The 15,964-nt window shown below is 53.4% G+C and overlaps 1 protein-coding gene across 17 annotated transcripts in view; it reads left to right on the top strand.

The window, feature by feature from the left end:
• srcin1a (SRC kinase signaling inhibitor 1a) overlaps positions 1-15,964 on the top strand; it is a 584,261-nt gene that overhangs the window by 538,538 nt on the left and 29,759 nt on the right. For 16 of the 17 annotated variants that reach the window (XM_087977753.1, XM_087977757.1, XM_087977752.1 and 13 more), the window contains 6 exons: positions 440-570; positions 2,381-2,528; positions 3,635-3,691; positions 4,719-5,049; positions 8,881-9,115; positions 14,424-14,575. In XM_087977753.1, the coding sequence (XP_087833879.1) occupies positions 440-570; positions 2,381-2,528; positions 3,635-3,691; positions 4,719-5,049; positions 8,881-9,115; positions 14,424-14,575 (1,054 nt within the window). The remainder of the gene's footprint in view (positions 1-439; positions 571-2,380; positions 2,529-3,634; positions 3,692-4,718; positions 5,050-8,880; positions 9,116-14,423; positions 14,576-15,964) is intronic. The other variant, XM_087977751.1, reaches the window with a different exon arrangement.

Here is a 15,964-nt window from a genome sequence, read left to right as displayed (position 1 = left end):
TCAGGAATCTTCTATGAAGAAGGCAGGCTTCCGGACAGAACTTAGGCAGGGACTAAATCAGGGTCACACTTACTGCCCATCCCTACTTCCCCCAGGGATTAACTGTCGGATATTTGGAGGGTAGTTAAGAGTCAGTTATGTTGGAGTGATGTCTAGGTCAGACGAAGAAGGGAACAAGTGTTTCCTTCATTTCAGAATAATGACAAACATCTTTTTAACCTAATAGCAATGACTGGATTCCAAACATAATTCATCGTACAAACGACAACAGCACTTATCGATGAAGTGATAAAGCAACATGTCAAGCTCAATATTCTTGATTGCAACCAGGCAGATAACAGGGGCATTCACCAGAGATTGACAAATCACTTGATGGTTTTAACTTCAGTTCTTGTTTCTCTGAAGGAGCTTGGTGTTTAATTTGTCTTCTTGTTGACAGTGACTTGGAGAAGGCCGTGGATGATTTACAGCGAGACTCGAACCTGAATCAGAAGCTGATCACGGTGCAGGAACTGGAGGACAAGGCGCTGGTCTTACGTCAGTTGGGCGAGACCCTCACTGAACTGAAGGGTAAGGGGGCAGGGGCACTGTCAGCTGACCCAGAGGGGGGTAGGGGAGGGTCACTGTCAGCTGACCCAGAGGGGGGGAAGGGGGCAGGGACACTGTCAGCTGACCCGGGGGGGGGGGGGGGGAAGGGGGCAGGGACACTGTCAGCTGACCCAGGGGGAGGGGGAGGGGGGGGAAGAGTGTAGGGACACTGTCAGCTGACCCAAAGGGGGAGAAGGGGGCAGGGACACTGTCAGCTGACCCGGGGGGGAGGGGGCAGGGTCACTGTCAGCTGACCCGGGGGGGGGCAGAGAGGGGGCAGGGACACTGTCAGCTGACCCAAAGGGGGGAGAAGGGGGCAGGGACACTGTCAGCTGACCAAGGGGGGGGGTGAATGGGGCAAGGACACTGTCAGCTGACCCGGGAGGGGGAGGGGGCAGGGACACTGTCAGCTGACCCGGGGGAGGGGGAAGGGACACTGTCAGCTGACCCGGGAGGGGGAGGGGAAGGGGGCAGGGACACTGTCAGCTGACCCAGAGGGGGAGAAGGGGGTAGGGACACTGTCAGCTGACCCAGGGGAGGGGGAAGGGGGCAGGGACACTGTCAGCTGACCCGGGAGGGGGAGGGGGAGGGGGCAGGGACACTGTCAGCTGACTCAGAGGGGGGTAGGGGAGGAAGGGTCACTGTCAGCTGACCCAGAGGGGGGTATTGGGCAGGTACTGTCTGTCCTCTGTCACTCCCTCCATGTGGTGTTGGTCCAAGGACTCTGGTCACCTTTAAGGTATTTGCTGTGACCACACCCACAGGACTTGACCTGATTCTTGTGTCTGTAAACCCCACAGGCTCTGGGGAGACCACCCGCACTGTCCGTGCTCTAATTGCCTCCTCCCCACTGCCTCCAAACTCATAGCCCCCCAGCCCTACACTGCCCAGTTCTACTTGCTCCCCAAGATCCACAAGCCCAACTACCCTGGTTGACCCATCATCTTGGAATGCTCCTGCCCCACTGAACTCATCCCGTCCTACTTCAATTCCATCCTATCCCCCTTGGTTCAGGCACTTCCCACATACATCCGTGACACAAACCATGTCCTCCAACACTTCAGTAACTTCCAGGTCCCTGGCCCCCAGCACTTTATCTACACTATAGACATGCAGTCCCTATACAGATCCATATCCCACAGGGTGGCCTCCAAGCCCTCTGTTTCTTCCTCTCCAACAGATCTATCCAGTCCCTCTCCACCTATATCCTTCTCCACCTCACCGAACTGGTCTTCACCCTCAAGTACTTTTCTATTAACTTTTCCCACTTCCTCCAAATCCAGGGGGCGGCCATGGGCACCCAGATGGCCCCAGTTACGCCTGCCTCTTTGTCGGCTATGTCGAACAGTCCCTCTTCAGAACCTGCCCCAAACTTCTGCCATTACATCAATGACTGCATCCGTGCAGTATCCTGCACCCGGGCTGAACTAGAGCAGTTCATCGACTTCGCCCACAACTTCCACCCCCCCCCTTAAATTCACTTGGTCCATCTCGGACACTCCCCTCACCTTTCTTGACCTCTCTGTTTCCATCTCTGGTGACAGTCTCCAGGCGGATGTTTACTACAAACCCCAGACTCCCATAACTACCTGGACTACACCTCCTCCCACCCAGTATCCCGCAAGAACTCCATCCCGTTCTCCCAATTCCTCCACCTCATCTGCTCGGACGAGGAGACATTCCACTCCCAAGCATCCCAGATGTCCACCTGTTTCGGCATGGGGAGTGAGGGATTGAATTGGTATTGCACTGGTGTGTGTTGAACTGACTTGGTTTGTGCCTGTTTCTGTAGCTCAGTTCCCCAGCCTGCAGAGTAAAATGCGAGTCATTCTCCGTGTTGAAGTGGAAGCAGTGAAGTTCCTGAAGGAGGAGCCTCACAGGTTGGATATCCTGCTGAAACGATGTAAGACTGTCACAGATGCCCTTGCCACGTTGAGAAGGTAATGGAACCGACCCTGGTGTCTGTTATACATGCAGCAGCTTTCAGGTGGAATTCAGAAATGTATGTACAACCCCGATCCTGTGAAGTGAACAGCATTTCCTTAGGGTGGCACCATTACTGGAATTTGCTGGATTGGAGATTGGGCAAATTGTGACCATTTCCCATTGAATGGGTCAATGATTCAAAGCCCGGCCCAGCAACAGGCCAGTGAGCAGTGTCCCAGCACAAAGCACCAATCCCACTGGCTGCAGTGAGAGGCTGTTCCACCTCAGGGCTGTGGTCACTCTGGGATGTTATATCCCTCTAAACCCTTCCTAGTCATACACCAATCCAGGTGTCTTTTAAATGTAATTGTACCAGCCTCCACCACTCCCTTTGGCAACTCATTCCTAACACGCACCACCCTCTACGTGAAAAAATTGCCCCTTAGGTGTCTTTTATATCTTTCCCCTTTCTCCTTAAACCTATGCCCTCTGGTTTAGGACTCTCCCACCCTGGGAATAAAGACCTTGGCTATTCAACCTCTCCATGTCCCTCATAATTTTGTAAATCTCTATAAGGTCACCCCTCAACCTCCAAAGCTCCAGAGAAAACAGCTCCAGCCTGTTCAGCCTCTCCCTACAGCTCAAAGCCTCCAGTCCTGGAAATATCCTTCTCAACCTTTTCTGAACCCTTTCAAATTTAACAACATCTTTCCTATAGCAGGGAGACCAGAAATGAATGCAGTATTCTAAAAGTGGCCTTACCAATGTCCTGTCCAACTGCACCATGACCTCCCAACTCTTATACTTGATGCTCTGATCAATGGAGGCAAACATACCAAACACTTTCTTCACTGTCCTGTCTACCTGGGACTCCACTTTTAAGGAACTGTGTACTTTCACCCCCTTGGTCCCTTTGACAACACTCCCCAGGGCCCAACCTTTAACTCTCTAAGTCCTGCCCTGGTTTGCCTTACCAAAATGCATTTATCTGAATGAAACTTTAGCTGCCACTCCTCAGCCCATTGGCCCATCTGATCCAATGTCCCATTGTGCTTCTTTGCTGTCCACTGCATCACCCAGTTTTGGTGACGTCTTTTTACTCTTTCTTTCTCTTATTCAGCTGTTCGCCCTCCAACTCAGCCTATTCCACAGGTACCTGCCCAAGACGTTTCAGCAGGTAAATGTGCCTGTTTTTACCCTCTCACCCTGGGGAGGTCTGTTGCCGCCTCCTCGTACCCACACCCCGAGTTCCTGTGATGGTTTTTGCCGTGTGTTCCAGCTGTAGTTATCCTGTTCTGATATTTTACCCCTCCTGCTACCCCTTGAGAACCCACCACTGCCTCAAACGGTTCTCTTTGTTAAATTTATTTTTTTAAGATGCATCAGGACAGAATGTAAATCCTTCAGCCAAGGCACTCTCTCTGAAGAAAGAAAGGTTTGCATTTATATAGCCCCTTTCATAAGCTGAAGACACCGTTATAATCAGTGATGTCATTCTGAAAAGAGTAACGTTGGAAACACAGGCGCCAATTTGCATGCAGCAAGCTGCCATGAATAGATTAGATTAGATTACATTACCGTGTGGAAACAGGCCCAACAAGTCCACACCGACCCACCGCCCACCCATACCCCTACATTTACCCCTTACCTAGCACTACGGGCAATTTAGCATGGCCAATTCACTTGAGGTGTGATCTTTGGACTGTGGGAGGAAACCGGAGCACCCAGAGGAAACCCACGCAGACACGGGGAGAACGTGCAAACTCCACACAGTCAGTCGCCTGAGGCGGGAATTGAACCCGGGTCTCTGGCGCTGTGAGGCAGCAGTGCTAACCACTGGGCCACCGTGACACCCACAATGGAAGTGTAGATGATGAGGGAGGTTTGGGTGAGTTGTCTGAGGGATGAATGTTGACCAGGATTCCAGATAGAACCCCCTTTCTCCTCTTGGAAATAGCGACAGATTCATTTCATCACTGAGAGGGAAGATGGGCCCTTTGGTTTGTAACTTCATCCAAGATGGCACATCTAATGGTGCAGCACTCTGTCAGTACCGGTGCTGGGAAGGTCACCTTGGATCAGGACCTGGTCAATGTAGATACAAAAAGGACTAAAAGGTGGAAATCTGTGCATGCGGTTAGGAGGAGGAAGTTTGTCCTCTGTTGGGAATTCATGTTTAAGTTGATTTTCGGTTTACTCCACAGACCCACAAATGAGACCCCGATGAGGGGAATTGAGGAAGTGACTGCCCAATCACCAAAGCACTCGAGCACTGAATCATACTCACGGAATTCCGAATTTGAAATCCCTACCAGCCCACCCTTGAACTTCCAGGAACAGAACACGACTGGGGTGAAAATCTGGCAGAACCACAATCCCGCCATGGCACAGCTTACCCAGAATTCCCCTGCTCATGCTGCTGCTTCCCAGAATCCTTCTGGAATGAGCCAGGGGATCGTAACCCATAGCAACTCATTGGAGGAGGCTTCAATAACACCAAGCAAGAGGAACATGGACCAAACCATCTCTGTGGAAGTAAGATATTAACATTTAAGAACTTAGAAGTTTTGGCATCTTCTTGGTCACCACAGGATGCTGGATTTGCATGTTGTGGTTTCTTTGGGTCATTGGACACCTAGATAATGAATGTTGGCCAACCAGCAAAACCCACTTGCGATGATCTGTTTTAAATGAGGAAAATCTATTTGGGTTTTTGCTATTATTTGGAGACATGAAATGTGAGATCCCATCATGTTCCCTAACTCTGACCTGGATTCTGTGGAGAAATTTGGAGGTTAGTCGCTTCATCTTTGAGGCCACAGAGGCCCAGGCTGTCAGTATTCTGTCAGGAACAGGGTCTGCTGCTGTTGGGGAGTTGGGGAGTTGGGGAGGTGCAGTGGGGTTGGGCTCCTATTTCGGCACAAGCACACACTGCCACAAGGAGGGCATTGCTGGTGGTGAGAAACATTGTCATGGGAGGACCCCTTTCCCCCTTCCCCCTCCTCTCTTTCCCCCCTTCCCCCTTCCTCCCTTCCCCCCTCCCCTTTCCCCGCTTCCCCCCTTTCCCCCCTCCCCCTTTTCCCCTCCCCCCTTTCCCCTCCCCTTCCCCCTCCCCCCTTCCCCCTTTCCACCTCCCCCCTTCCCCCTTACCACCTCCCCCTTTCTCCTCCCCTCCACCCTCCCCACTTCTCCCCCTCCCCCTTTCTCCCTCCTCCCCTCCCCCCTCTCTCCCCCTTCCCCCCTCTCTCCCCCTTCCCCCTTCTCCCCCCTCCCCCTTCCCCTTCTCCCCCCTCCCCCCTCCCCCTTCACCCCTCCCCTTTCCCCCTCCCCTTTCCCCCTTTCACCCCATCCCCCTCCCCCTTTCCCCTTTCCCCCTCCCACTTTCCCCCTCCCCCATCCCCCTCCCCCTTCCCCCTTCCCCCTCCCCCTTTCTCCCCTCCCCCTCCCCCTTTCTCCCCCCTCCCCCTTTCCCCCTCCCTCTTTCCCCCTTACCCTTTCTCCCCCCCTCCCCCTTCCCCGCTCCCCCTTTCCTGCCTCTCCCCTCCCCCTTTCCCACCCCTCCCCCTCTCCCTTTCTCCCCCTCTTCTCCTCCCACTTTCTCCCCCTCTCCTTTCTCCCCTTCTCCCCTTCCCCCTGCCCCTTTCTCCTCCTCCCCCTCCTCCCCCACTTCCCCTACCCCCTCCTCCCCGCACGCTCCCCCTTACCCCCTCCCACCTCCTCCACCCTCCACTCCCCTCCCCCTTTCTTCCCTACCCCTCCCCCTTTCTCCCCTACCCATCCCCCTTTCTCCCCTCCCCATCCCCCTTTCTGCCCCTCCCCCTTTCTCCCACTCCCCCTACCCCTTTCTCCCCCTCCCCCCTTTCACCCCGCCCCCTTTCTCCCCATCTCTCCCCCCTCTCTCCCCCTCCCCCTTTCTCCCCCTCCCCCTTTCTCCCACCCCCCTCCCCTTTCTCCCACTCCCCCTCTCCCTTTCTACCCCCTCCCCATCCTCCCCCTTTCTCCCCTCCACCTCCCCCTTTCTCCCCCTCCTCTTTCTCCCCCTCCCCTTTCTCCCCTCCCCCTCCCCCTTTCTCCCCTCCCTCTTTCTCCCCTCCCTCTTTCTCCCCCTCCCCTTTCTCCCCTCCCTCTTTCTCCCCCTCCATTTCTCCCCCTCCCCCTCTCTCCTTTTCTCCCCCTCCCCTCTTTCTCCCCCCTCCCCCTTCTCCCCCTGCCCCTCCTCCCTTTCTCCCCATACTCCTTCCTCCCTTCCCCCCTCCCCTTTCCCTCTCCCCCTTTCCTACCTCCCCTTTTCTCCCTTCCCCTTCCCTCCTCCCCCCTTCCCCCCTCTTCCCTTTCCCCCCTTCCCCCTCCCCTTTCCCCGCTTCCCCCTTTCCCCTTTCCCCCTCCCCCTTTCCCCTTCCCCTTTCCCCCTTCCCCCTTTCCCCCTTACCCCTCCCCCTTCCCCCTCCCCCTTCCCCCTTCCCCCTCCCCCTTCCCCCTACCCCTTTCCCCCTCCCCCTTTCCCCCTTCCCCCTCCCCCTTTTCCCCTCCCCCTCACCCTTCCCCCCTTTACCCCTTTCCCCCACCCCTCCCCATCCCCTTTCCCGTCCCCCCTTTCCCCCTCTCTCTCCTTTCCCCCTCTCCCTCCTTTCCCCCTCTCCCCCCTTTCCCCCTCTCCCCCCTTTCCACCCTCCCCCTTTCCCCCTCCCCCTCTCCCCCTAACCCCCTCCCCCTTTCTCCACCTCCCCCTTTCTCTGCCCCTCCACCCTCCCCCTTTCTCCCCCTCCCCATCCCCCTTTCTCCCCCTCCCCATCCCCCTTTCTCCCCTCTCCCCCTCCCCCTTTCTCCCCTCTCTCCCCCTCCCCCTTCTCCCCCTCCCCCTTTCTCCCCTCTCCCCCTCCCCATTTCTCCCCCCTCCCTCCTTCTCTCCCCCCTCCCTCCTTCTCTCCCCCTCCCCCTTTCCCCCTCCCCCTCGCCCTTCCCCCCTTTACCCCTTTCCCCCACCCCTCCCCCCATCAACTTCCCCCCTCCCCCCATCCCCTTTCCCCTCCCCCCCTCCCCTCCCCTCCCCCTTTCCCCCCTCCCCGCCCCCTTTCCCCCTCCCCTCCCCCTTTCTCCCCCCCCTTCGCCCCCTTTCCCCCTCCCCCCTTCCCCCCTCCCCTTCCCCCCTCCCCCTTTCCCCCTCCCCCTTTTCCCCCCTCCCCCTCCCCCTTTCTCCCCCCTCCCCCATCTCCTTTCTCCCCCCTCCCCCTCCTCCTTTCTCCCCCCTCCCCTTTCCCCCGTTCTCCCCCCTCCCCTTTCCCCGCTCACCCCTCCCCGTTTCCCCCCTTACTCTTCCTTCTTTCGCCTCCCTCTCCCCCTCCCCCTTCCCCCCTTCCCCCTCCCCCTTTCCCCCCTTCCCCTCCCCCTTTCCCATCCCCTCCCCCTCTCCTTTTCTCCCCCTCTTCTCCTCCCACTTTCTCCCCCTCTCCTTTCTCCCCTTCTCCCCCCTCTCCCCTCCCCCTTTCTCCTCCTCCCCCTCCTCCCCCCACTTCCCCCTACCCCATCCTCCCCCGCGCTCCCCCCTCCCCATCCCCTTTCCCCCTCCCACACCGTCCACCCTCCCCTCCCCCTCTCTCCCCCTCCCCCTCTCTCCCCCTCCCCCTTTCTCCCTCCCCCCTTTCTCCCCTCCCCCTTTCTCCCCCTCCCCCTTTCTCCCCCTCCCCCTTTCTCCCCCTCCCCGTCCCCCTTTCTCCCCTCCCCCTTTCTCCCCCTCCCTTTCTCCCCATCCCCCCTTTCTCCCCTCCCCCCTTTCTCCCCTCCCCCTCCCCCTTTCTCCCCCTCCCCCTTTCTCCCACTCCCCCTTTCTCCCACTCTCCCTTTCTCCCCCTCTCTCCCTCTCCCCTTTCTCCCCCTTCCCCTTTCTCCCACTCCCCCATCCCCCTTTCTCCCCCTCCTCCCTCTCCCCCTCCCCTTTCTCCCCCTCCCCCTTTCTCCCCCTCCCTCTTTCTCCCCTACCCCTCCCCTTTCTCCCCCTCCCCCTCCCCTTTCTCCTCCTCCCCCTCTCCCCCTTTCTCCCCCTCCCCCCCTTTCTACCCCTCCCCCCCTTTCTACCCCTCCTCCCCTTTCTCCCCCTCCCCCTTTCTCCCCTCCTCGCCTCCCCCTTTCTCCCCTCCCCCTCCCTCTTTCTCCCCTCCCCCCTCTCCCCCTCTCCCCTCCCCTCCCCCCCTTCCCCTCTTTCTCCCCTCCCCCTCTGTGTGTGTGTGTAATGGTATGGGTATGTGTGTGTGTGGGTGGGTGTGTTGCTCTGTGTGTGAGAGTATATGTTTCTGTGTATGTGAGGGTGTAAATGAGTACGAGGATTGTATAAAAGCACGCAGATCGTTAATGTGTTCTTCCTGTGTTCAGGCAGCAGAGAGGGACTGGGAGGAGAAACGAGCCAGTTTGACTCAGTTCAGTAACAAAGATATTAACCGTCTCCTGGAAGAGACGCAAGTGGAGCTGATGAAAGCAATTCCTGATCTAGGATTTGCCAACAAACCAAAAACAGTTGTTATGCTGACAGCTGAGTCCAAACAGACAAAACCTCAGCATGCACAGAAAACAGTGACCAAGATGGACCCCAATGGACGAAGACACTCAGGTGGGTGGATTCCCACCATTCTCCATAAACTTCGGCTGGAGCCACTTTCCACTCTCCGTGACTTTCTGTATTAGCCTCAGCAGACGTACTGTGGATAGCTCGAGGCACTGCATTTCAGGAAATCTTTAAAGGGCTCAAAGGTTAAGAGGAGGTTTTCTTGAATGTTACGCCTGACCGGTGACTGGGCGGAGGTGTACACAGGAAGCAGAGGTGCATCACTGAGTAATGGAGAAAACACAGAGGACTGTTCAGTCCAACATCCAGCATATGCTCAATGGGCAGAATGGTCCCCTTCGGTGTTGTACACATCTGGGATTCGATGGCTTTGATTTTGAATCTAAAACTCCGGATAGTCTGATTATTTATAGCATCTGTTATGCAATAAACATTAATTCCTGCTGTTTGGAATATTGCTCTAGGAATGTTTGTAACCAACAGGCCATCAACTGATAAAATCTCCTCGGACAGTGCGGCGCTCCCTCAGCTCTGACCCTCAGACAGTGCAGCGCTCCCTCAGCACTGGCCCTCCGACAGTGCGGCGCTCCCTCAGCACTGACCCTCCGACAGTGCGGCGCTCCCTCAGCACTGACCCTCCGACAGTGCGGCGCTCCCTCAGCACTGACCCTCCGACAGTGCGGCGCTCCCTCAGCACTGACCCTCCGACAGTGCGGCGCTCCCTCAGCACTGACCCTCCGACAGTGCGGCGTTCCCTCAGCACTGACCCTCGGACAGTGCGGCGCTCCCTCAGCACTGACCCTCAGACAGTGCGGCGCTCCCTCAGCACTGACCCTCACACAGTGCGGCGCTCCCTCAGCACCGACCCTCGGACAGTGCGGCGCTCCCTCAGCACTGACCCTCCGACAGTGCGGCGCTCCCTCAGCACTGACCCTCAGACAGTGCGGCGCTCCCTCAGCACTGACCCTCAGACAGTGCGGCGCTCCCTCAGCACTGACCCTCCGACAGTGCGGCGCTCCCTCAGTACTGACCCTCCGACAGTGCGGCGCTCCCTCAGTACTGACCCTCCGACAGTGCGGCGCTCCCTCAGCACTGACCCTCCGACAGTGCGGCGCTCCCTCAGTACTGACCCTCGGACAGTGCGGCGCTCCCTCAGTACTGACCCTCCGACAGTGCGGCGCTCCCTCAGTACTGACCCTCCGACAGTGCGGCGCTCCCTCAGTACTGACCCTCGGACAGTGCGGCGCTCCCTCAGTACTGACCCTCCGACAGTGCGGCGCTCCCTCAGCACTGACCCTCGGACAGTGCGGCGCTCCCTCAGCGTTGAGCCAAGCAGCACTCGGAGTATCAGAGATTGTACTGGAGTGTCGGCGCTGGTCTCGAACTCCAAGATTGACAGTCAGTGCTGCCCGCAAACACCTGGTGTCCCTGAAAAGCTGTGATACAGCAGAGTCTTCTTCGATTACAGAGTGACCAGACTTTGGCTTTCACACCATGGCTTTCTGCTCTTTAACTGTTCCCCCATTTGGGAACAGTTCCTCCCTGTTGGTGAAGGTGGATTCTGTTCTATCTTTCTGAATGGAATTGGAGAATTATCTAAAAAAATAAAATTTGCAAGGCTCAGATGAAAGGATAAAAGAATGGGGGTGAACTGAGTTGATTTTGCAGACAGCCAGCACAGTCCTGATGGGCCAAATAGCCTCCTACTGCTCTATTAGAGTCATAGAGATGTACAGCATGGAAACAGACCCTTCGGTCCAACCTGTCCATGCCAACCAGATATCCCAACCTAAGCTAGTTCCACTTGCCAGCACCCGACCCGTATCCCTCCAACCCCTTCCTATTCATTTACCCATCCAAATGCCTCTTAAATGTTGCAACTGTACTAGCCTCCACCACATCCTCTGGCAGCTCATTCCATGCACGTACCACCCTCTGGGTGAAAAAGTTGTCCCGTAGATCTCTTTTATATCTTTCCCCACTCACTCTAAACCTATGCCCTCTAGTTCTGGACTCCCGGACCCCAGGGAAAAGACCGCCTATTTACCCTATCCATGCCCCTCATAATTTTGTAAACCTCTATAAGGTCACCCCTCAGCCTCCGACACTCCAGGGAAAACAGACACAGCCTGTTCAGCCTCTCCCTATAGCTCAAATCCTCCAACCCTGGCAACATCCTTGTAAATCTTTTCTGAACCCTTTCAAGTTTCACAACATCTTTCCGATAGGAAGGAGACCAGAATTGCACGCAATATTCCAACAGTGGCCTAACCAATGTCCTGTACAGCTGCAACATGACCTCCCAACTCCTGTACTCAATACTCTGACCAATAAAGGAAAGCATACCAAACGCCTTCTTCACTATCCTATCTACCTGCGACTCCACTTTCAAGGAGCTATGAACCTGCACTCCAAGGTCTCTTTGTTCAGCAACACTCCCTAGGACCTTACCATTAAGTGTATAAGTCCTGCTAAGATTGCTTTCCCAAAATGTAGCACCTTGCATTTATCTGAATTAAACTCCATCTGTCACTTCTCAGCCCATTGGCCCATCTGGTCAAGATCCTTTTGTAATCTGAGGTAACCCTCTTTGCTGTCCACTACACCTCCAATTTTGGTGTCCTCTGCAAACTTACTAACTATACCTCATATGCTCGCATCCAAATCATTTATATAAATGACAAAAAGTAGAGGGCCCAGCACCGATCCTTGTGGCACTCCACTGGTCACAGGCCTCCAGTCTGAAAAACAACCCTCCACCACCACCCTCTGCTTTCTACCTTTGAGCCAGTTCTGTATCCCAATGGTGAGTTCTCCCTGTATTCCGTGAGATCTAACCTTGCTAATCAGTCTCCCATGGGGAACCTTGTCGAACGCTTTACTGAAGTCCACATAGATCACATCTACCGCTTTGCCCTCATCAATCCTTTTTGTTACTTCCTCAAAAACTAAATCAAGTTTGTGAGACATGATTTCCCACACACAAAGCCATGTTGACTATCCCTAATCAGTCCTTGCCTTTCCAAATACATGTACATCCTGTCCCTCAGGATTCCCTCCAACAACTTGCCCACCACCGAGGTCAGGCTCACCGGTCTATAGTTCCCTGGCTTGTCCTTGCTACCCTTCTTAAACAGTGGCACCACGTTAGCCAACCTCCAGCCTTCCGGCACCTCACCTGTGACTATCAATGATACAAATAACTCAGCAAGAGGCCTAGCTTCCCACAGAGTTCTCGGGTACACCTGATCAGGTCCTGGGGATTTATCCACCTTTACCTGTTTCAATACATCCAGCACTTCCTCCTCTGTAATCTGGACATTTTGCAAGATGTCACCATCTATTTCTCTACAGTCTATATCTTCCATATCCTTTTCCACAGTAAATACTGATGCAAAATACTCATTTAGTATCTCCCCCATTTTCTGCAGCTCCACAGAAAGGCCGCCTTGCTGATCTTTGAGGGGCCCTATTCTTTCCCTAGTTACCCTTTTGGCCTTAATGTATTTGTAAAAACTCTTTGGATTCTCCTTAATTCTATTTGCCAAAGCTATCTCATGTCCCCTTTTTGCCCTCCTACTTTAAGCATATTCCTACTTCCTTTATACTCTTCTAAGGATTCACTTGATCTATCCTGTCTACACCTTACATATGTTTCCATCTTTTTCTTAACCAAACCCTCAATTTCTTTAGTCATCCAGCATTCCCTATACCTACCAGCCTTCCCTTTCACCCTGACAGGAATATATTTTCTCTGGATTCTCATTATCTCATTTCTGAAGACTTCCCATTTTCCAGCCGTCCCTTTACCTGCGAACATCTGCCTCCAATCAGCTTTCGAAAGTTCTTGCTTAATACCGTCAAAATTGGCCTTTCTCCAATTTAGAACTTCAACTTTTAGATCTGGTCTATCCTTTTCCATCATTATTTTAAATCTAATAGAATTATGGTCGCTGGCCCCAACGTGCTCCCCCATTGACACCTCATTCACCTGCCTGCCCTATTTCCCAAAAGTAGGTCAAGTTTTGCACCTTCTCTAGTAGGTACATCCACATACTGAATCAGAAAATTGTCTTCTGCACACTTAACAAATTCCTCTCCCTCTAAACCCTTAACACTGTGGCAGTCCCAGTCTATGTTTGGAATGTTACAATCCTCTACTATAACCACCCTATTATTCTTACAGATAGCTGAGATCTCCTTACAAGTTTGTTTCTCAATTTCCCACTGATTATTAGGGGGTCTATAATACAGTCCCAATAAGGTAATCATCCCTTTCTTATTTCTCAGTTCCACCCAAATAACTTCCCTGGATGTATTTCCGGGAATATCCTCCCTCAGCGCAGCTGTAATGCTATCCCTTATCAAAAATGCCACTCCCTCTTTTCTCTTGCCTCCCTTTCTATCCTTCCTGTAGCATTTCTATCCTGGAACATTAAGCTGCCAGTCCTGCCCATCCCTGAGCCATGTTTCCATAATTGCTATGATATCCCAGTCCCATATTCCTAACCATGCCCTGAGTTCATCTGCTTTCCCTGTTAGGCCCCTTGCATTGAAATAAATGCAGTTTAATTTATTAGTCCTACCTTGTCCCTGCCTGCCCTGACTGTTTGACTCACTTCTGTTCTCAGCTGTACCCGTCTCAGATCGATCTCTTTCCTCACTATCTCCCTGGTCCCCACTCCCCCCCTTACTAGTTTAAATCCTCCTGAGCAGCTTTAGCAAATTTCCCTGCCAGTATATTCGTCCCCTTCCAATTTAGGTGCAATCCGTCCTTCTTGTACAGGTCACTTCTACCCCAAAAGAGATTCCAATGATCCAAAAATGTGAATCCTTCTCCTATACACCAGCTCCTCAGCCATGCATTCATCTGCTCTATCCTCCTATTCCTGCCCTCACTAGCTCGTAGCACTGGGAGTAATCCAGATATTACTACTCTCGAGGAACTCCTTTTTAAATTCCTGCCTAACTCTCTGTAATCTCCCTTCAGAGTCTCAACCTTTTCCCTTCCAATGTCGTTGGTTCCAATGTGGACAATGACCTCTTGCTGGCCCCTCTCCCCCTTGAGAACATTCTGCACCCTCTCTGGGACATCCTTGACCCTGGCACCAGGGAAACAACACACCATTCTGCTTTTTCTCTGCTGGCCACAGAAACATCTGTCTGTACCTCGGACCAGAGAGTCCCCGAACACAATTGACCTCTTGGAATGTTGTGGAAAGCCAGTTATTTCTCAATCAGCTTAGAGTGAAATTCCTACTGACTATTGTCCATGGCGGGTGGGCGCTGGGGGGTGGATGGAGGATAAATTGGTGCCTCATATTAATCAGTTAACAGGCCGTTTGTTTTACAGAGGAGTTGACAGTCCACAAATATCGAACAGAGAAACCCTCCAAATCTCCACCTCCACCTCCTCCCCGACGCAGTTTCCCATCGTCTCATGGACTGACCACAGGAAGAACGGGGGAGGTCATCGTCACAAACAAAAAAGAATCAACCCTCAAAGTAAGTCTCAAAGGGAGAAAGGCCTCGGAGGGAAAAGGTGTTTGATAAACAGTTTTCATGATGTGAGTGTCCCTTTAACATGGGGCGGCACGGTGGCTCAGTGGTTAGCACTGCTGCCTCACAGCACCAGGAACCCGGGTTCGATTCCAGCCTCGGGTGTGTGTCTGTGTGGAGTTTGCACGTTCTCCCCGAGTCTGTGTGGGTTTCCTCCGGGTGATCCAGTTTCCTTGCACAACCCAAAGATGTGCAGGTCAGGGTGAATTGGTCATGCTAAATTGCTCTGTCGTGTTCGGTTCATTAGTCAGGGGTAAATATAGGGTAGGGGAATGGGTCTGGATGAGTTCCTCTTCGGAGAGTCAGTGTGGACTTGTTGGGCCGAAGGGCCTGTTTCCACACTGTAGAGAATCTAATCTGGAAAAAAACAAGGATTTATAAATAACAAGTGGCAATAAATCTAATCTAGAAATCAGGATAAACTCCTTTATTCAGATAGTGACTGGAGAGTGAAGCTCACTACCATGGGGAGTGGCTGAGACAAAGTTTACTTTGCAAAGTAATTAGGTAACATGGACAAGAGAAAGGAAACGGAAAAGATATTGAGAGGCTAGGATAAGGGAACTGGAACATGTGGCGTCTCCTGTGGGGTATGAAGGTTAGTACAGACACTTTGTGCTGAATGGACTGCTGCTGTACTACAGTCTAGATTAGAGTGGTGCTGGAAAAGCACAGCAGGTCAGGCAGCATCCGAGGAGCAGGAAGATCGATGTTTCGGGCAAAAGCCTTTCATCAGGAATGTTGATTTTCCTGCTCCTCGGATTCTGCCTGACCTGCTGTGCTTTTCCAGCACCACTTTAATCTAGACTCTGGTTTCCAGCATCTGCGGTCCTTGGTTTTAACCTTGCTGCTGTACTCCAGGTGACTGCTGTTGCCTGAAAGGGCATTGCTGTGATTGGAGGTGTATGTGACTCTGTAGTTAAAAGCCTCCCCAGTGAATAGGAGCCAGCCTGGAATCTGCTTTGTGATTTCTCGACGTTGTTCCTGCTCAGTGAGCCCTTCATTGAGTCTGGCGAAAGTTACTCTGAATAATCTCCCTTGGCGAAAATTAGCGAAAGTTACTCTGAATAATCTCCCTTGACTCTTGTTGAGGTTCTGAAATGTAATGAGCCCCTTCAGTTTGAGCTGGGCCGTTCAGTGCGATTCCTGTTTGCCCTGAGACTCTCACCTCACCCCTGTCCTTGTAACCAAGAGCCAAGTGAAGGTTTGTGCTGTGTCTGTGGGTCAGCACAATTTGACCATGTGTGTGGAAGCAGGAATATTGCTGCTGCTTGGAAGATTTCCCAGAAAAACAATATTTCTAGTTTGCTTTGAGCTTAATATTTGGGAAGCAAT

Source organism: Chiloscyllium plagiosum, unplaced genomic scaffold (genome assembly GCF_037043375.1).
Source record: "Chiloscyllium plagiosum isolate Xiang-an unplaced genomic scaffold, Cpla_swu_hap1 HiC_scaffold_32, whole genome shotgun sequence".
NCBI classification, from domain to species: Eukaryota; Metazoa; Chordata; class Chondrichthyes; order Orectolobiformes; family Hemiscylliidae; genus Chiloscyllium; species Chiloscyllium plagiosum.
This window is presented reverse-complemented; position numbering and strand designations above follow the sequence as displayed.